Source organism: Rhagoletis pomonella, unplaced genomic scaffold (assembly GCF_013731165.1).
Source record: "Rhagoletis pomonella isolate Grant_MI unplaced genomic scaffold, Rhpom_1.0 Rhpom_scaffold_00009, whole genome shotgun sequence".
NCBI lineage: Eukaryota > Metazoa > Arthropoda > Insecta > Diptera > Tephritidae > Rhagoletis > Rhagoletis pomonella.
In genome coordinates this window covers 26,561,081-26,583,200 of record NW_023458563.1, presented here as the reverse complement: position 1 = coordinate 26,583,200, position 22,120 = coordinate 26,561,081, and the positions used below count along the sequence as shown (strand labels likewise).

At 36.5% G+C, this 22,120-nt stretch overlaps 1 protein-coding gene across 1 annotated transcript in view; it reads left to right on the top strand.

Moving 5' to 3' along the window:
• The window catches only part of LOC118745672 (metabotropic glutamate receptor-like), a gene marked incomplete at its 3' end in the record, with an annotated part of 32,514 nt that extends 16,375 nt beyond the window's left edge, over positions 1-16,139 (top strand). The window contains 2 exon segments of the mRNA XM_036479241.1: positions 15,210-15,478; positions 16,033-16,139. Coding sequence (XP_036335134.1) covers positions 15,210-15,478; positions 16,033-16,139 — 376 coding nt within the window.
• Between the last annotated feature and the right edge of the window lie 5,981 nt (positions 16,140-22,120).

Sequence of the window (22,120 nt, the reverse complement as noted above, 5' to 3'; positions counted from 1 at the left end):
TTTTAAGCTTGTCGTAGTTAGCGTATTTGAAAGAATATCGCCGACTAGGGATGCTAATTTTTCGGCTTTTTCCGATCCCGGGATTTTCGAGATGGCGTTGTCACAATCCCGGGATCCCGGGATTAGTCCCGGGATTTAGATATTCATTACTTTTCCACAACTTGAATCAAAAAAATTGCTTCTATATTGTTTGAAAAGCTCTCCTACCATGAAATAAATAATAAATAAATGGGTTTGAAACCTACTTTTTTATTTAAAGTTGCGTTTTTTTCTCTCTGACCGCAGGATTTATTTTGAAGGACTTTGTAATTTCAAAGATATGATTAATTCCAAAAATTATTAAAAAAATTAAAAAAAAATGCAATGGGCAATTTCTTTAGAATTAAAAAAATTTTAATTTTTTGGATTCACAAGGACGAATAGTTAATTTCTAAGCTGACAAAGTTTGAAGATTGAGATTCGAGGATGTTATCGAGTTTATATAAGCCCTTAACATATAATTTTTTCAAAAACAAATATTGCGAGATTTCAATGATAAAATTTTAAAATGACATTTTCAATATTTACCAGCCCCTCTGTACCAGAAACCAGTGATCGGACTTAGAAAAATTCTGTGTGGTAGAATATGAAAAAAAATGTGGTAGATTTCAAAAATATGTGGTAGATCTCAGGTTTTGGATCAAACTTTGTACAAAAATTAAAAAAAAAAATCTGTAAGGTTTCACCTAAATTGCCAACTTTTTAATTAGACTGTAAAAAAAAAAATTAATTTTAGTATAACATAGTGCAAGATTGAAGTTGGTAAAAATCGCATTGAGTTTTGGTAATTTTTTCCTTGACAATGTAAAGCGGTTCCTTCCATATCAAGATATTTTTCGAACATACATTTTTTGGCAACCTTGCGGAGTGCTGCCAGCGTTTCATTTTATCACATCACGATGTAGCGAACAAATGTGGCACGTTACAGAAACCGCTGCTTAGGATTTGCCGATTGTGACAATTCTCAAGTAAAAATAAATAACGCCTCAGAAACTTTAGATGCACTGAAATTTGATAATACTTTCACAAAAATCGCCGTTTTTTTCGCTATTAATTCTTTTTATAAATCATATATTTTAAAATTTAACATAATGAACCACGTTTTCTGTCGAAAAATTTATTATTGAGAAAATTGACTATTTTATTATTATTTATTTTGTTCTCCGATTCGACTTAGTTTACTTTTATTTTACAAATTTCATCGCCGCCGGGAATGCGGAATCTTGTATTATATCATTCTTGTTATCACATAGTGTTTAGTGATGGACAATTTTTTCTCTTAAAATGAAGAAAATTATGTCGGGCAAAAATAAAGCTAGGTACTCAAAAACGCGGATATGTGGAAGATTTCAGACCTTGTGTGGTAGATCCACCAAAAAGTGGCAAATCTACCACAATGTGGTAGAAGTCCGATCACTGCCAGAAACTTGAATCTGTTTAAATTCTACAGGATTTCCTCATTAATTTTATACCGAAACTTCTTCTCTAAGCACATTTCTCTGAATTTTTTAAATCATTTTTGAATTACTGACGTCAGAGTGAAAAACTAAAAACGCAGTCTTACTATATTTGGCCCATGGTTTCGCGAATATATTGATATTTGTGCTTAAAATTTACTACCGCGCGATGTTATATGTATAATGAGCTACACATCTATAACAAAATATTAATTATTAAATAAAAAAAGAAAAGTAGACAATTCTGGTCAGTGCAAATTACAAATCCCGAAAATCCCGGGATTACTTGCCAAGAATCCCGGGATTTTCTAGACCTTAAAAAGTCCGGGATCCCGGGACTAACATTCCTATCGCCGACCTTTTGGCTTTCTAGTTTCAGGACAATAACATGAATCGTAGGATGGTACCAAGGACAACTCAAGTGGTAAAACTAAAGGATCGCGGCGTATTATAGTGCATTTAGCAGTATCATCAATAAACGCAAAATCAAGACATTTACCTAAGTTGTTGATAACTGAATTAATCTGATATAGACCAAGATCGGAAAATTCGTTAAGAAATTGGTTAAATACATCCCGAGAAGAATTTGGCGTCAGAGTTCCATCCACCGAATCCCAGGAAACACACGCTAGATTGAAATCACCGGACTACGTGTGTATATTTTTGGTTTCTTACACTGACAAAAAAAAAATGCGTTTAAATGCTCGTATTTAAATCTAGTGAAAAGTGTAAACGAAATGGATTTTTCCATTATACATACACTACGTATAATGGAAATATTCAATTCAAATACGTCCGTATTAAAATGAAGCACGGATGGCGTTTGGCACGTCTCGGATGCTTTTTCATATGTAATTAAGAAAGTATATGCATAAAAAGCATGCACAGCGGTGACAACATATATACACATACATGGTATAACATAATGCACTAATCGCGCGCTATGATGTTGATTCAAACTCAACATTTGAAAACACGTTTACATGCAGTGTTGCCGCGCCGTCCCAAGAAAATGTATCACCGACCAAGCCAAAAATGTATCCAAATGTATCCAATTTTCTTTTTTTACGTATCCATCTCATAACTTGTAAGAAAACCAAACATTTGGAAGAAAAAGACATAATTTAACCCCTCTTAAGGACTTGGAATACGTGTATATATATTTTGATATTTCATAAAATCAAGCATTTGTAATTTCAATTTATAAATAACATCTTTTATATATAAGTATTTTGCAAAGTAAGTATAAAAAATAATAATTAATATGTTACATTTGTACCTGTACACTATGAAAAGTGTGTGTAAAACTACTACTAAAAATATCTATTCTTCAACAGGAATCTGTATAAATATACATACGTATAAGATATTCAGGATTCGATTTTGAACTTGAGATCTTTAAAATACACACATGAAATGTTTAAAGTGACAAAAATTTTGAAACTAAAAATACATTTCCTACAAATAATAAACATTAGGGGCTTACATTTACTCTATTTTAAACATTTTATGTGTTGTTTTGCGCTCTGCGACAAATTTGGTATGTTAAAGTAAAGAGGCAGTGTTTAATTTTATTACACGGTGTGCAAATTTGCACACATTAAAAGAGGAAAATGGTTACCTTTCTTAATATGCGCAAATAAACAAAAAAAGTAGAGTGTAGTTAAAGTCTTTTCAGTAAAATTAACTTAAATAAATCAAATTTAGTTTTTAAATAGTGTATTTTAAACTTCATTGAGATCTTCTTTCTTTTTATATTAACAAATGAAGATATGTGATATGAAAGAGGTATATTTTATTTATATATATATATTAAGATCTTGCTTAAAGCATTTTTTTAGCTAACTAAACAATTGCGCCTAAAAGCTTAATTAGACGGCAGCGTTTATCGGGATTATTTGGGTCTTAATCCGGATCAACTGCAGTTAATTCCCGAGGTGATCCGGATCAACGCTGCCGTCTGTTAAAGCTCTTATTACACTGCTTTGGTGAGATCTCTTCATATGTTCATTGCTTCATTCACAAAAAAATAAAATGCTCTAATTTCACGCTTAAGTAGCGATTTTTATAACATTTAGAAAACGTCATTAATGAAAATCTATTTTTGAACGAAAAAAACTATAGAAAAGATAAAATTTTGGCCTATTTAAAAAAGTATCCACATTTATACTGATAGGAAAAAATAAGTATCCCGCAAATATTCGTCTAAAAATGTATCCAATTGGATCTATTTATTTCATTTCATTTCATTTATTAATCAATAAACAATGTGTTTACAGACTATATTACAAATTTACGCATTTACAGGATAACGCAAGAAATAAAAAATATAAGTATATATATCATGCTTTTCATAACAAATGCCTTACAAGTATATTCCTAAAATTAAGCTTGGAAGAAGAGAAATCAAACTCTAAGGAAGAAGAATAAGCATTGAATTGACATAGCACCCTCCTTAAAGGGGTGTTCATGCCATAAGCGGTTTTTGCTAAGCCAACATAAAATAATTCAATGCAACGAAGAATACGTGGAGGAACATTAAAACCAATTCTCATAAGAAGGAATGGACAATCAATAGAGCCTGAGATGATGTCAAATACGAAACACATCGATAAAAGAGTACGCCTGGCATCTAAGGCCATAAGGTTGATTAATAGACAGCGAGAACGGTAAGACGGGAGAGGTTCAGTAAATCTTAGCGAGCGAAAAGCAAACCGAGCAAAAACCCTTTGAACAGATTCTAATCTGTTGATATAAATAGAATGGTAAGGTCTCCAAATAAACACCGCGTATTCCAGCCTAGAACGAACAAAAGACGTATACATAAGTTTGAAAGTATAAGGATCGGAAAACGTAGAACAATTACGACGAACAAATGCCAACATCGCGAACGATTTAGAAATAATAAAATTGATGGGAGTGGTAAAGCTAAGCTTGGTATCAAAATAGACCCCCAAGTCCTTAAATTCACAAATTGACTTCAGCGGCACATTTGAGATACAGTAGGAAGTAGGTACCAGTCTTAATAACTTAGCATAGGAGGTATAATGACATTTACTAATATTAAGGAATAGACAATTACGCATACACCAATTGTATAAGTTGTCGAGCTCAGCTTGGAGAGTTAGTGAATCTTGCGGGCAACAAATTTCATAATAAATCTTCAGGTCATCAGCATACAGCAAGAAGTTACATTTAGAGAAACAAGAGGAAATATTAATAATAAAGAGCACAGATAATAAAGGACCCAAGATACTACCCTGGGGAATACCTGAGGAAGCAATGAACGAACGGGAAGATACATTTTCAATTACGACAACACAGCGCCTGTTACTTAGATACGATATAATCCACTTCAAGAAAGCAGAGTGGAAGCCTAGTCTCGCCAGTTTCGCTATCAATATACGGTGAGATACCCTATCGAAGGCCTTAGAGAAATCCGTGTAGACGGCATCAATTTGGAATCCCTTTTGAAAGGTTGAAAAACAGTCCTCCGTAAATATCGCTAAGTTAGTTACCGTTGATCTGCCCGGGATAAATCCATGTTGATTAGGACATAACACGTGCTTAGTAGCACAGTATATTTTGTCTTTCACGATACATTCGAACAGCTTAGAGACAGAAGTGAGCTCGGAAATCGGCCTATAGTTCGCTATATCATTTTTATTACCACTTTTGAGAATCGGCGTAATGAAAGCCAGTTTCCAGTCGTCGAGAAACATCCCATCAGCCAATGACATATTAAATATATGTCTCAAAGGCTCGATAAGAGAGGGGCAGCTTTTTAACAAGATAACTGAGAGGCCATCGGCGTCAATATTAGTGGAATACTTTAAATCAGTTATGCCATTAACAATATCCTCATAAGACAAAAATAAGTTACCGAAGTTGAGAGAATTATTTGAGTCCCGATCAGACATACTTGCCGCTCCAACCGCTGCAAGTCTTTCCAAGTGGGCCACTTTCATCTTGGTCCTCGGTCTCCCCATTGTCTGGATTCGATGCACTGCGTCCTTCAGCCGCTTGTCAATCTTCGAATCTTTCCAGTCACGTCTTTGCTTAAAGGTGAAGCTTTTCTTCTTCTGTGACATGTACAACCGCAATGCGTTACTGGACATTGCTTCCGGCTTATCACCGGGAGTGCACCATCTCACATGGTCGTGCTTCTGCCGGCCACTGGTGGTGACCAGACCATGTCTCTTCTCGTGGGCACCCTTTTCGCCAGATCTATGCCGCATCCTCTGTCCATGACACCCAGACTCCCGCCTTCGTGCTGCACTGCCTTTAGCACATCTTGCTACATCCGGATCCTTACGCTGAAGCTTCCGCCGTCGTTTCGTATCTCGCTCTTCCGCCGATGCTAACTTCATTGACCGGACATGTATAATCTCACCCTTGGCTTCCGGCTTAACTGCTCGCTTTTGCCGACCACCTTTTTCAGGACACTTCAAACCGCGCCTACTGCTACCACAGCCGCTTCCATTTCCGGCCACCGGCGTATCACCATTGCAACGTGGTTCAGTGGCTTTCCTCCTGCCGGAAACACTGCCTGGCTCGCCATGACCACTTCCTTGTTGCGACCTCTTGTTCACTGAGCTGGCGGAACCGTCACGCTTTTCCTGTATCGGTGAACCAATTCCTTCTCTTGACGAAACCATTTCGTCTCCATCACTGTCAACCTCTTCCCAACTAACCACTTCCTTTTCTGGTGGAATCTTCGGCACTTCCTCTAAGACCAACCGTCTGCTGAAGCACTGGTTGTCGTAACCAACCCTAAGTGGCACTTTCCTGTCGCCATAGGTTAGGATCATTCCCTGGAGGTCAATCTTCATGCCTTGCCCAAGTAGGAAATCCACGCCGATGATGACTTCATCCACAATGTCTGCGACAATAAACTTCGTGTACGAGGCCAACCCGTCGATTATTACCTCGCATAGTACTTCTCCTAACACTTGGGTTCGCTCACCAGTTGCAGTCTGCAGCTTTGCTCCAGGTAATGGCTTCACATAAAAAGTAGTCACATCAGGTCGAATAATGGAATGTGACGCTCCAGTATCCACTGTCAGCACTCGCTCCTGCCCATTCACACATCCACCAATAGTGAGGTTGCTCGCATTCCGGCCAATTTGTGAGACGGAGATTATGGGCCCTTCAACTTCTGGAGCCAGCACGCAGCCCTTCCTGCTGGCTCGTTTCAGTTTAACGACTGATTGGAGTTGGCTTCGTCTCCTTCAGCCCTGCGTTTGCGTCCTGCTGAATTGTTGAGCCCACTGGAACTTGCACTGCAATCGCGGGCGAAGTGGCCTGGTTTTCCGCAACTAAAGCATTTCCTAGCACCATCCTTTCTCTCGGTTGCACCAGGAGTATTCTTCTCTGCCATCGACTTGAGTGTTTTCAGGATCTCGTTCATTACGTCAGGTGTTTCCACTTCTACTCGATGGGCTTTGTAGGCTGGTCTACTTAGGAGCGCTGCCGTTTCACGTGTCTGAGCATATGAGACCCTTTCAGCAAATGTTGGCTTTGGATTTGCATACGTCTCGCGCTTGGTATACACGTCCCGCATTCCGTTGATGAACCTCTGGATTTTTACTCTTTCCCAACCAACCTTTCAACCTCGGAGGCGAATTCTTGTAGAGTCTCGTTGGATTTCTGGCAGCGATTCTCCAGCTCCATCTGGTAAATCTGTCTCCTGTGCTCGCTACCATAACGTCTTTCCACTGCACCCATTAACGCATCGTAACTGTTCCTTTCACAATCAGGAATAGTCTGCAAGATTTCCGCCGCAGGTCCTTTCAATGCAACGAATAGTGCAGCGGATTTATCCTCCATGCTCCAATGATTTGCTGCAGCCGTTTTTTCGAACTGGAGCTTAAAGACCTGGAAAGGAATCGTGCCGTCAAAGGATGGGGTTTTTACTTTGGGTGCGCTCGTCGAAGTAGCTGGACGATTCAACTGCATATCTCGGAGGCGACCTTCCAACTCTTCTACCTTAGCCTCGACTTTATCCTGTCTATCCTTGATTTGTTCGTTATCTCTAGCCAAATTCTCCTGCAGTTGTGTAATTTTTGCATCCTGGACTTCCAGCAACTGTGATACGTGTGTCTTCTGTGCCTGTAGCTGCGACGAAATATCTGACAACTGTGTTTGCATCTGTGACGACAGCTGTGATGACATCTCTGACATGCGTGTATCCTGTGCTTGCATCATCTGTGACATGGCAGCCAACAACGTGTTCATGTCCATAACTGTTGATGACGAAGGAGCCTTTTGCTGTTCTTCAACCTTCCCGGATGTCTGTTGCACATCCTTCGACGAACATGCAGCCTCATCCTTCTGTTCGTCCTTTGCGGATGTATCGTCGGGTTTACCTTGGAAGTCGTATTTGTCCACGTCGATGCCTTCAGCTTCCATAGCCTCTCGCAACCGGGATAACAATTCCACTTTTCTTCCGGAGGTGGCCAAATTACGCTTTTCCAACTCCTGTTTCAGCTCCTCAATCTTTAAGTCCTGAATTTTCGCCATTTTCAGTAGTTTATCCTTCGGGATTTATTTAACAATCCCACTTCTGACACCAATTGTTACGATTATCCTCGAAACCTTGAGGGAGTACCCAAATATACTCGGGCTCGTATCGCTGGATTGTTAAATAAATGCTAACGATGACCGAATTGTAGTACAATTAACTTTATTGTACAACAAACAACTTACAATACTTGCTAATACAGTAAAAACACTTTACAATACTTGTTAAAGCAATAACAACGCTTTACTACTTGTTAGCACAATTAAACTTATAGCTTGATTATTCGCAACTCAATTCTCCGCTCACTTTACTTGTAGCTTGCTGACTTGTAACTAACTCACCTCGCTGTGGCGGCGCCCTTATATACTTGCGTTGGCACTTATGGCAACTCTAGAACATTCTGCAGTTTATCGCTCATTCTCTTTCTCTCGCTGTTCGCAGTGTTCATCCAACTTGACGTTTCTCTTTGTGGAACATTCTACGTTATTCTTCGAACATTCTGCCTATTTCTCGTTGTTCGCTTTGTGTTGCCGCAGTATTCGCCACAATACAAATGGAATTCTTTGCCTTTGCGAACGTTCACGCTCACGCTCGCATTGAACTGCATATCAAGCTTTAAGCAATTGAATGGTAGACGCGCTATAAATACATACAGATGCGTGCAACTAATTAGCAACGAAATTCAAAACGATATTGCTTGCAAATTATGTTTATTTATTTATTTTTAATAATTTTCATTTAAAATTTATTTCAATCTATTTCAGAAACCACAATAACAAAAGTTGCAAAGCTTGCACAAATTGCAAAAAAATTAATCAAACTTCAAAAAATTGTCATCAAAATTTCAAAATTTTTAATTAGAATATTTGGAAAATTTTCGGGCATGCAGTTTTGTAGCCCATTAAATTTTAGTATAATAAAGTGCAAGTTTCAAGTCGCTAAGAATTACCGTTGATTTTTTAGAACTTTTTTGGTCGAGGATGTTGCGGATTTTTTTCCATGTAAAAAAATATTTTGATCATGTGTTATATGGAAGAAAATGCGCAACACCCTCCACAAAAAAAATTCTAAAAAATCAACGGTAATTTTTATCGACTTGAAACTTGCACTTTGTTATACTAAAATTTAATGGGCTACAAAACTGCATGCCCGAAAATTTTCCAAATATTCTAATTAAAAATTTTGAAATTTTGATGACAATTTTTTGAAGTTTGGTTAATTTTTTTGCAATTTGTGCAAGCTTTGCAACTTTTGTTATTGTGGTTTCTGAAATAGATTGAAATAAATTTTAAATGACAATTATTAAAAATAAATAAATAAACATAATTTGCAAGCAATATCGTTTTGAATTTCGTTGCTAATTAGTTGCACGCATCTGTACATACATATGAGATGGTTGCCACAATTATCATGGTTGCCACAATTGGTAACTTTCTACCAAAAGTGGTAACTTTTAAACGGTTTGGTAACTTTTATTTCATTTTGGTAACTTTTGCAACTAAATATCTATTTGTATTACTAGAAAGAAATGAATTATGTTTTGCATGTGCGTAATTATAAAAGCCCTTCGAGTTTCAGTGGCAGCACTACTGACACTTCTACAATATTACTTCGATAAAATTAGAGTCATCTCATATTCGAATACTGGAAATATTTGAATTACAGTGGCAGCACCAAGGGCCGCACTTCTAAAACAACTTTCGAATTTTTGCGATAAATTTTGAATTCTACCATCTCACATTTTAATACTGGCCATCTGGCAATTTTTGGTAAGGTTCCGGTACACAAAAAATGCCGCTTTTTATTAGACCACCGACATGTATTTCGACCCACTGAATCCAAATCTGAGGTCCGTTTGACACGTACACTACATTATGAAAAAGCGAAGAAATAGCAAAAAAATTTGCAATTTTCGCAATTTACTCTAAATTTTGGTACGAGTGAAACGGACGGTTAAAAGCACCCGCAACTTTTTTTTGTGTGCCGGTGCCATTATTCCGTGAGTCGCAAATATCGGCACATTCTGAACGAAAAACAAGTAAGAAAGTCTAAGTTCGGGCGGAGCCGAACATTAAATACCCGGCGCAAATATTAAATATATGATTTTCACCTTTCTGAAAGCTACCGCTACATGGTAAGCCGGGGTGTATCAATTTTGAGTAAATTAGCGGCCTTAAATTTCAAAATATTGGCATTTCTAAAACTTACCGTTATATGAAAAGCCATAATTTTAGTCCGATTTAAATAATTTTCATCGTTTTGCTTTTATGTAGCAAGCACAATAAAAATACCGAGTTTGGTACAAATTGGTAGAACGGTTACCGAGATACATATATGTGATCATAAGTGGGCGGTGCCACGCCCATTTTCCAAAATTTTATTATAGACGTATTTTCTGGTAAGGAATTGTTGCAAGCATCAATTTTGAATAAATTGGCTTTAATATTTACTGATTTATCGAAGATTTCGTATTTCTCCAAATTACCGTTATATGAGATGTGGGCGTGGTTATTGTCCGATTTTAAAACTTTTCGGCCGTTTGGTATCCTGTACCAAGGCCAATAACTGTGCCAAGTTTGGAAGAAATCGGTGCAGCGGTTGCCAAGATATACACATGTAACCATAAGTGGGCGTGGCTACGCCCATTTTCCAAAAATTTATAACATTCTTAGTTTTCCTCTAAAAATTGTTGTAAATATACATTTTGAGTGAATAATCTTCAGTAGTTACTAAAATATCGCAATTTTCGTATTTCCGAAAATTACCGTTATATAGGATGTGGGCGTGGTTATTTTCCGATTTTTTTAATTTTCGGCGATTTAGTATGCTGTATCAAGGCCAACAACTGTGCCAAGTTTGGAAGAAATTGGTGCAGCGGTTACCAAGATATACACATGTAACCATAAGTGGGCGTGGCTACGCCCATTTTCCAAAAATTTATAACATTCTTATTTTTCGTCTAAAAATTATTGTAAATATCAATTTTGAGTTAATAATCTTCAGTAGTTACTAAAATATCGCAGTTTTCGTATTTCTGAAAATTACCGATATATGGGAGGTAGGCGTGGTTACTGTCCGATTTTGCCCATTTTCCAATACCATCCGTCCTACGCTCGAAAGAAGTACACGTACCAAGTTTCGTTAAGATATCTTAATTTTTACTCGAGTTATCGTGTGCACAGACGGACGGACAGACGGACGGACGGACGGACAGACAGTCAGCGCTTAATCGATTTCTCTTTTCATCCTGATCATTTATGTATACATTTGTCTATATCTATCTCGATTCGTTTTGCCTGTTACAAGCAACCGTTATGTGAACAAAGTTATAATACCCTTGTGCACACGTGCGCTCGGGTATAAAAATTAGTTAGTTAGCTTACAACTTGAGAACGGTTTCACCGAATTCAACGAAATTTATAAAGCTTATTCGGGCCATCATGCAGATATTTTGTGTGGAGTTTGCCCAAATTTGGAAAAGGGGGCGTGGCATATGTATCTTATGTATAAAAATAAGTACACGTTTTTGCTGTGAGCTTATATCTTGAGAACGGCTTCACCGAATTCAACCAAATTTTTACGGCATATTCAGGCTATCATGCAGATGGTTTATGTGAAGTTTGCCCGAATTCGTAAAAGGGGGTGAGGCACCTCCCATACTAACTAAAATTTGTATGTTGTATATCTTTTGAAATATTTGTGGTAGAGTACTGGAAGTTGGTATAGAGGTATATCAAATAATTCCATACTCATGGAGAAAAATGGGCGGTATTGGAAAAGAGGGCGTGGCACCTCCCATCTTATATATAAAAAATAAGTACAAGATTTCAACCAAATTTATACGGCATAGTCGATTATGCAGATGGTTCGTATTAAGTTTCCCCGAATTCGGAAAAGGGGGCGTGGTACCACCCATACTAACAAAAATTTTCATCTGGTATATCTCTTGAAATATTTGTAGTAGATTACTGGAAATTGGTATAGAGACATATGAAATAATTCCATACTCATGGAGAAAAATGTGCAGTATTGGGAAAGGGGGGCGTGGCACCTCCCATCTTAAATAAAAAAAATAAGTGCACGAATTCTACCAAATTTAAACGGTATATTCGGACTATCATGCAGATGGATTATGTGAAGTGGGTCCGAAGTCGGTCCAGCGGTTCATCATATATGACAGTTTATGTCTGTCACATGAACCACGTATATGGTACAACAGCACATACATGAAAAATCGAAAACATAGTGAAAAATTGTTGCTATAATGTGCTGTGTTTATTTTTTCTTCGGATAAATTAAGTCAAGTATAAACATGGCTGCAAGTTTTTCAATAGGGATTTTGTAGAGCCAATGGAATGAAAGTCACCACAACACAACATATCTGTCATTTCATCGTATTATCGAAAAGGTGGTGTACATTAATATTCGGTCTTTCTATTTTGGACTTTCGAGAATCAACTCGTGTGTTTAATATAGTTCTTAATTCATATTTCATTTTATTTTTTTTCGTCAATTTCAATATTTTTGCACAAATTAGTTGCAGCGTTTCGTACGAAAAGTTTGAGTACACTGGAAATTTTCCATGCAGGTATTTCTCCTCATTGATTTATAGTGAACAAAACCATTGTGGAAAATTGTGGCTGTGTTGTGTTCTTTGGCTTCGAATGAAGTTTTTCAAGTGCTCTTTTACTGTCGATTGTGAATTTCATTTGATTATTTAAAAAAAGTGCGTTTACCAAACGATTTATCGAATTCGTTCCTATGCATTGAGTTTTTCATTCGCTATTGAATAAAATGCCACGATCCCGTCGTTCAAATATAGGCCGACGTACGCGTCTTGCGAACATGATGTTATCGCAAAGAAGATCGCAAAATGTTGAGGAGCACTCCCAACAAAAGGAAGTACGGCGTGCAGGAGTTTTCATTAATTTTTCAATATTTGGTGAAGAGAAGCACACCGGAGTACCGCTTGGAATCAAGGGATGCTTTTTTCATAACAAAATACCGAAGTACTCCACATTAAAACTGGTATATCTTGAGAAAGAAAAATCGAGTCGCATCAAACGAAAATGATGCCCTAATTAGAAATGAGCAAGTAATTTGATGTTTTCATTTTATAACCTCAAATATTGCTAAAAACCGTGTTTTTGGCACTTTGAGGTTAGGATATCTCAAAATTCTAGTGCTAGGGCAATTGTGAGGCCAGATTTGGATTCAGCACCAATAAACGATGTGTTTTACTCAGGTGGTAAAAAAAAACAAAATTTGTACAAATAATTAGAAAAGAAAAAAATAAATACTTAACTTACTTGCGTACTAGCATTTTCAACGCGAATAGAATTTAACAAGGTGGGTTTGCAACTTCAGCTTTTTATCAATCATGGTTGTATTTTAGTCCATTTAAATTTGTAGATTCTTGTAAATTCAGTACTGCCACAGCCTTAAATATTTCAAATTATTTCAGGTTTTAACTATCTCGAAGTAATTTTAGTTCAGAAAAAAGAGCACTTAAAAGGCACTGGGCACTAAATAATTTTTTTTTTGGCGTTTTAGTTTTCAAAAAGCACTAAATCTAGTGCTTAAAGCACCCAGTTGGCAACTATGGCGCTGGTATTCAGTCATCCTCTAATTTCTTTTAGGTATCGATACAACTAAGTCAACGCGCTGGTCAGTCATACAAAGCAGCAATATTGATTGAGTATGCAACAGTTGGCGTTCAACGCATGCCAGTCTCTGGCTCGTACGCGTACGTATTGGTGGCAGTGATCGGACTCCTACCACATTGTGATAGATCTGCCACTTTTTTCAGCATCTACCACATCTACCACACAAGGTCTGAAATCTGCCACATATTTGCGTTTTTGAGTAGTTTATTTTTGCTCGACATAATTTTCTTAAATTTATGAGCAAAAATTGTCCAACACTAAACGCTAACAACAGGCAAAATGTGAGGATTGTGTTAAATTGCAAAATATATGATTTATAAAAACGAATTAGTAGCGAAAATGTTAAAAAAATGGCGAATTTTGTGAAAGTATTAGCAAATTTCAGTGCATCCAAAGTTTCTAAAGCGTTGTTTACTTTTACTTGAGAATTGTCAAAATCGGCAAATCCCAAGTAGCGTTTTTTGGAATGTGCCACATTTGTTCGCTACATCGTGATGTGATAAAAAGAAAAGCTGGCAGCACTCCATAAGGTTGCAGAAATTTCTTAGAATATGCTCGAAAAATATCTTTATATGGAAGGAACTGCTTTACACTGTCAAGGAAAAAAATTGCCAAAATTCAACGCAATTTTTAGCAACTTTAATCTTGCACTTTATTATACTAAAATTAATTATTATTTTTTTAATGCCAATTAAAATGTTTAGGTGAAACCTTTCCGGATTTTTTTAATTTTTGTACAAAGTTTGGCCCAAAACCTGAGATCTACCACATTCTTTTGAATTCGACCACATTTTTTTCCAGATTCTACTACACAAATTTTTTTTCTAGTCCGATCACTGATTGGTGGACCAAAAAGCGTGCGTGGTTTAGTGCGGGAATGCAATAGAAATTCGTGTGTGTGTGTTCGCTGCACTTGGTTTATGCAGGAAATTCATAAGTCCCTTAAATACAGCTTTTCGATATAAGTTTCCATGGAATGCTGCAACTAACTTTGGAGTCGGCTTTCTTTCGACTATGAATATGCCCCAATGATTCCAACAATATTTTGACCACTCAGCGTGGACCTTAACTACAGCGATTGTCATTTAAGGCAATAACAACTACAAACAATATTTTTCGTTTACACATTTTGCAAAGTGTTTGGCATAACTTCTCCTACAATCTATGATGTGCGTCTTGATGTTGTCACGCAAATGCAAGGAACCTACAGTTTTACGCTATCTCCGAACAGCAGACAGTTTTTATTTTGTTAGAAGCGAGAGGCCACCGCTCTTGGAAAAATCTTTGGCGTGGGTGGACCATGAATTGAACCGGTGTCCTGCAAGGTGTAGTATGCACTTGTAACCGCTCCGCTGTAGCGGTCTCATCCTTTTATTTTACAGGACTTTAGTGAGATTTTAGCCATACCTAATAATTTGCTGAAGGTTTTTGAAGATCTTAATGTAAACTTTTAACAATATTAATAGAATAAGAATCAAATATTCAAGTTTTTTCGTGTGTATTGTCATACTGTTATATTTGCAGTTATGAACAGGAATCGAAAACTCAATTTGTTATTGATGCAGTTTACGCATTCGCGCATGCCTTACACAAACTTCACAACGATCTCTGCTTGCCAAATGATAGTCAAAATGACCAGGTAACGGCAGGCTATGGGAAATCAGCTCAACAGCATACCCCGTCAATTTGGTATAGAAATCAATTCGGCACTGAGTCTCACGCATGCCCGGAAATGGCAAACTATGATGGCAAGGACTTCTACAACAACTACTTGTTGAATGTATCATTCATTGGTAAGACAGATTTTATTGCTGCTCTTAGGTTTTCTCTTATAGCGTAGACAGACAGCAACGTTTATCCAGATCAACGGCGCAGTTGACCCGATGAACATTTGCAATTTAAGTTAGCCGCATGGTCACGGGTTCGAATCCCACTGCCACCAAAATTTATATACAATTTTTTTTAATTACTTTAAAAATCACATTTATTTTTTAATGTAATTATATTTTTTAAAAAATTTTATTTAAAAAAGTAAAAAATTAGCTATGGCCATTCTGCTACCGCGGAAGCCAAACACACATTCTTTGTTTGCTTCGTTTATTTTTCATTCACAATAGACAGCAGCTGGCCATTTTGTCTTGTTATCGAAAATTCCCCTGAACCGCATACATTTGGAAATTAGCTGTAGGAATTAATCCGGATAAACTATAGTTAATTCCCGAGATAATTCTCAATTAATGAGTTGCTCCGAATCAACCCTGCCGTCTGTCTACGCTTTTACAAAAACTATATTTGTATGTAGTATGTATGTATGTATGCATGTGTACAACCAAATTTAATCTTTTAGACTTAGCTGGAAGTGTTGTCAAATTTGATCGGCAAGGGGATGGATTGGCGCGGTACGATATACTCAATTATCAACGATTGGAAAATTCTTCAAGTTACCATTATAAGGTAGATTTAAATAATTTAGGACGGATTATTCTTTCACTTAAAATATAAACTTAGAATTAATATTTGTACCAGTATGATTATATATCGTCGTTTAAAGTACAAAACCGCGTATCAACAAAATGTAAAACCGCGTATGTGAGGTTGCATAAATTATTTTCTTGAGAGTAAAAACATTCATATTTCAAAATGGTTCTCTTTTTTATAAAGCAATCGCATTTCTGGCTAATATATTTCAGGACGAATGGATAAGGATTGAGCCAAGAGCTTGTGTGAGCAAATCCAATTTTTGGCAGAAAATGTCAGTTACGCAGTTTTGCAGAATGACTTTACACGGTTTGGTATTTTAAACGGCGATATAATATATAGTGAATGCAGGCGCCATGGCGCAATGGGAGCAATGTGGCTAGTCATGTCGGCTGGGCGCGGGTTCTAACTCACAACTGTTCCCTGCGCCATAGCACATAACACTCATGACATCTAAAACATCTCAACTTCCGGCCAGTGTTGCCAGAGAAAGTCCCCTAAAAATCTTAATTTTTTCCAAAAAAAATCTTCAAAATAAGATTTTAAAGCTTAAAAAATCTTTTCGATCCCAAAAAATCTTCATTTAATAATACCTAAAAAGAAAACGGCTGTAAATAGCCCTTATTATGTTGGTTGAAAAAATTACGAATTTCAAGTTATAAAGTCCTTTTTATAACAACATCAACTTTAAATGAATATTGCCTCGTATCATCACAAAATTTGTAGCACAGTTAACATATGTATATACACACTGGCGAAAATATAAATAGGGACGAGACATTTTGCAATTTTTACCGACTTCAAAAAAGGAGGAGTTTATCAATTCGTGTGAATATTTTTTTATGTATATATGTTACCGCATAACGTTTGAGCTTTTTAATTCGATCTTTTATTGATATTTTTACATGGACGTTGTTTTATAAATCTTACCACCCCTTTTTTCTCGTTATACATTTATCCATGTAAACCTATCAGCAAGTTTTTCTTAAATGGGAGTTTACTTGAATTTCCAATTGTTGTCATGTTTACTAGAGGGGATACAAAAGACCGGTTGTTCTTTTTCTCCACTCTCTAGCTCTGCACTAGAGTATATGTTTTACTGTGCGAGAGAAGAAGGCAGACAATATTGTAGGGGATTTCGTATTTCATTTTTCTTCTTCCTTATTTTGCTGCTTACAATGATGTAGCAAGGATAATATAAAGAAGTTAACAATTTTAACTTAAACATTAAATATATTAGATCATACACACAAATCTTCATTTTGAAGATATTTTCAGTGTAAAATTTTACTTTTTAAAAAATCTGCTTTTGAAGATTTTTAATAAAAAACAGCCCAAAAAATCTTCATTTTCAAGATAAATCTTGACTTATGGCAACGCTGCTTTCGGCATGGCCGGAACGGACAAAAAAAGTTCAAAAAAGAACATTACATATAAACTTTTAAATACAGGAGCGAAATTAAACGAATATAAATGCGCCACTGACCGTCCCACCCTAATGTCGGTAGTCCCATAATTACGTGCATTCTTTTTGCAACCGAGCTACAAAAGAACACTCGCTTAAATAACGAAATACTTGCAAAGCTATTTATCTGAGTTCAGCCAGGTCCGTTAAAAAATACCCGACCTGAAGGAATTGATCATGGGATAGTGGAAAAGGGAAATTTTTGTTTCCTTTTATACATGATTTATATTTTAAACTAGCTGTACCCTGCCACGCTTTGCTGTGGCATATTTCTGTTATATGGACGATAAATTATTAACGAAACAAAGCATACGTTTCATAAGTGTTTGGTTATGTAATAAGTGTACGTGTGCACACAATATTTGTTATTTTTCCATTCTCTGCATAGATATCAAGGATATCTGGTTTGCCGACACAGGAACACGCAACATCTGAGAAGCAATCCGCATCTAAATCTAAACCATACTTTTCCAAAGTTCGACCTGGAGCATTATTGATTGTGATTCCGAATGTCAATCGAATTGGGAATTCAAATCTTTTAAATTGAATCATCATCATTAAATGGAATCATGGGAATTCTTCACCTTTGAAAGGCCACGTTAAAATCTTTTCTTACATTACGTTCTTTATCAATTTCTTAACTGCGAGTCGCATTCCGTTGCAGAGTTTTCGCTGATTAATATTCCGCAACATGATAACTGTCAAACCTATTTTTAATTTCAGTATGTGAGGTATCCCTGGAAGATTAATCGAGTTCAAAAATTTCGTTGGATGGTCTTTTTCCACAACGGTGTTTATCGACGTATATGCTATTTCCTCACGTTGAATGCTGGATTGAATAACATTAGTGGTATTCACCACAGTGAGCAAGTGGTCTGGCAGTCTAGTAAAAGAGCTGATCAGGTCAAGCAACGACTGTTATCAATACCACTATTATTTAGTTGATAGACCTCCTTATTCTTCGCAGCAAGAATAGCCCGTTTACTGAGCCAATCGTGATTCCTAAAATTAATTTTCTTAATAAAGAAACATTCCTTCGATCAGTTCTCCTTTCGATGATTCTAATTTACAAAAATTATCAGGTCATAAAATTCGTCTTAATCTCTCATTGACTGGCAGCTTTGTGTTCCAAATGTCCAGTTATTGTCGCGCGAATACTTCAGCTGCAGTGTATGTATGTTCGTCTTGTCGCAATGTTGACTATTTCAGGCAAGCATTTGTCTCTCGTGTTAATCGAGAAACTACAGACAATGTTTTCGTAAAATCTCCTGCGAGCAATATCCCGAATGGTTGAATGTTTCCACGCAAATCCCGCAACAATGGATCAAAAGCCTCAAACGATTTTTTATGTGCCATGGTGCACTCATCCCAAACAATGAATTAAATTTTTTGGTAAACTTTTTTCATACCGGATGCTCTGGAAATATTGCACGTGGGAGTTTCGATGATTTATATGTTCAATGGCAGCTAAAGAGCTGAGTGGAAACATTCACCTGGTAATAATGTCGGAGCAATTCCAGACGAAGCGATAGCTAAGGTAATATAATTTTTTGATCGAACCGTTGCCAGAATCCATCTGATAAGGAATATTTTGCTAGTTCCTCCTGGCGCATCCAAAATGGTCCCCCAACTCCGTCATTTATCATTTGCATATTCTTCTTCTACTTTGGCTTTGTAACCGCCTAAGCCATTTTGGCCGAGCTCCACAAAGAACGCCAGTCATTTCTCTCTGTGCCAACTTGGTCTCTCCATTGCCATGGGTGCTTCCTATTCGTCTGCTACCACCATCGGCTTGCGAGTTGAATTCTTTTACACCTGAAACTTTGGTTCCTATTGAACGACATGTCTAAGCCAGCGGAGCCGCTTATATTCATTCGCTGCACTATGTACATTTAGTTGTAAAGCTCATACAACTCATCGTTCCATCGTCTACGGTAACATCGTCGCCCATGCGTAGAAGCCTGTATATCTTCCGTAAGATCTTTCTCTCGAATACTCCAAGAGCCGCCTCATAAAATGTTGTCATTGTCTAAGCTTCTGCGGCATATAACAGCTCGGGCATGATGAGTGACTTATAGAGTGCGGTTTTTGTACGTCGAGAAAGGACTTTACTCCCCAATTGCCTACTCAGTCCAAAGCAGCACCTGTTGGCAAGAGTAATTCTGCGTGAGTTTTCCATGCTGATATTTTTATCGGTGATAGTGCTGGTTCCCTAGTAAATGAAATTCTCCACTTTCCCGAAATTATAACTGCCAACAGTGACGTGGGTTCCAAGGCGCGAACGCGGTGACTGGAGATACTTCGCCTTGTCCTCGTTTACCACCAGGCGCATTCGCTTTGCTTCCTTATCCAGCTTGGAAAAGGCAGAAGAGACTTCGCTATTTTTGTTACCGTTGATGTCGATGTCATCGGCACACGCCAGAAACTACACGCCCTTGTAAAAAAAAATTTTCCTACATGGTTCAGTTCTGCAGCTCTTATTATCTTAACATTTGCATCATGCGATCGTAAATGCTCTTCTGATTTCGCTTTAATTTGGGAATCCTTGATTGGGAATAGGAGTTCACAATAGTAATGATAATCATAATCATAATAATATTATCTCATGTTATTCAAAATTTCTTTACTCGCAATATACGTAGTAGGCCTTGGCGACCCCAAACGAAATTGCTTACGATTAAAAGTTGACTGATTTATAATGCTAGGGAATGGTGTCAACAATTTTATGTTTATGTTTTTTGTTTTCGGTATTCTTTTATCATTTTGTTATTTGTTTCAGTAGTTTTTAGCCGACTTCAAAAAAAAGGAGAAGGTTATCAATTCGTCGGATTTTTTTTTATGCATGTTACCGCATAACTTTGGACCACGTCAACCGATTTCCAGGTGATCCCATACTAATTTGGTTTAGATCCGATCATTGGATCATGAAAAAATTAACCGTACTATTACACTTTTATATGAGAACTGGAGTCGGTGTGTTGTTTGCTTGAAAATTACTTGTTTATGAATTTTTTACATTAAGTAATTTGTATACCAGCTCTTCGTTGATAATATGAGCACTTCGTTTGATAAAATATTGTAAATTCTATATTTATTTACAATGTTCGGATTTTGGATAAGTGGAAAGATTTAAAAAAATTCCCTAGTAAAGCTTTCCCAAATACTTTTCGTTTGGAACCAGTTGTGTAATATTTCATTTAATTTCAATATTATCAGTCTTTACTTTTATTTTATAAAAAATATTTCCAAATCAAGATTTTTCAAATACCTGTCGTTTGGCACCCATATTGTTCCTCAAACATATTTTCGATTGTAAGTCTTCTTAAAACTCTTTAGTTTGATACCCACATTGCAATATTTCATTTATTTAATCAAGCCAAAACGGTCCACCCTAATGCTTAATAATATAGGTACATATGTACGCATAAATGTACACTAAAGTGGTCCAAAAATGTATGTAAAAAAATAAGGTCGGATTTTTAATGCCGCCACCCCCTAGGATGGTTATATACCGAAAAAAATATACCCATATTTTTTATTTTGAAATAAAAAATAATTTAGGTAGTGCTCAAAGCGCTCAAAGTTTTCCATGTATTTTATATGGAGAAAAAACATCTTTTCGTAGAAATAGTGTAGACTTCTTGAAAATCAATATTTTTCGATCGGAAAACTTTACTTATCTTCAGGAGATTCTCAGTAATAATACTCAATTGTTTCCTTAACAATTTTTTCATGGTACCTATATTTTATAGGTCCTCCAAAGCCCTTAGAAAATGCAATGGGCGGACCAATAAAAAATCTTTAATCATAAAAAATGGTTAAATAAACAATTGGATATTAGTCTCCTGAAGAGAACCATGGAAAACTTTGAACGCTTTGAGCACTCCCTAAATATTTTTTGATTTCAAAATAAAAAATAGGGGTATATTTTTTCGATATGGATCAGTCCTAGGGTGAGCCGGCATTAAAACTCCGACTTTATTTTTTGGGACCACTCTAATGTACACATTTATTTATTAGAAACTGTCATAAATTTTCCCGCCAAATTAACTATTTTTTAACTTCCCCTCCAAACAGTTTTACTGCTTTGAGGTTGAACTCAATTCTATTGAAAAGAGCGCGGGTACTTATTTTCCCGTATACAACCAGGAACGGCCGTCAGCCACCACACATCGTCCGTACCCATTCTACATTATTACATATCCATAAAAAAATAATAATAAATCAAACATATTTGACAAGGGACTAATTTTTCGTTGGTTTATTTATTTTATCGCTTAATATTGAAAATACATTGGTGCAACATACTAAGCTTTCGAGTCAAAATTTTCAAAAAGGTGGCAACTCTCACCAAAAATATTTCCAACAGTCATCTATCTTAAACTTCCTTAATTTAATACCTATATTTTAATAAGTCATTTATTTTATTAATTATGTAAATTTAGTTAAATTTTCAAACAGGTGGCAACCCTCCTCAAATTATTTTCGGCCG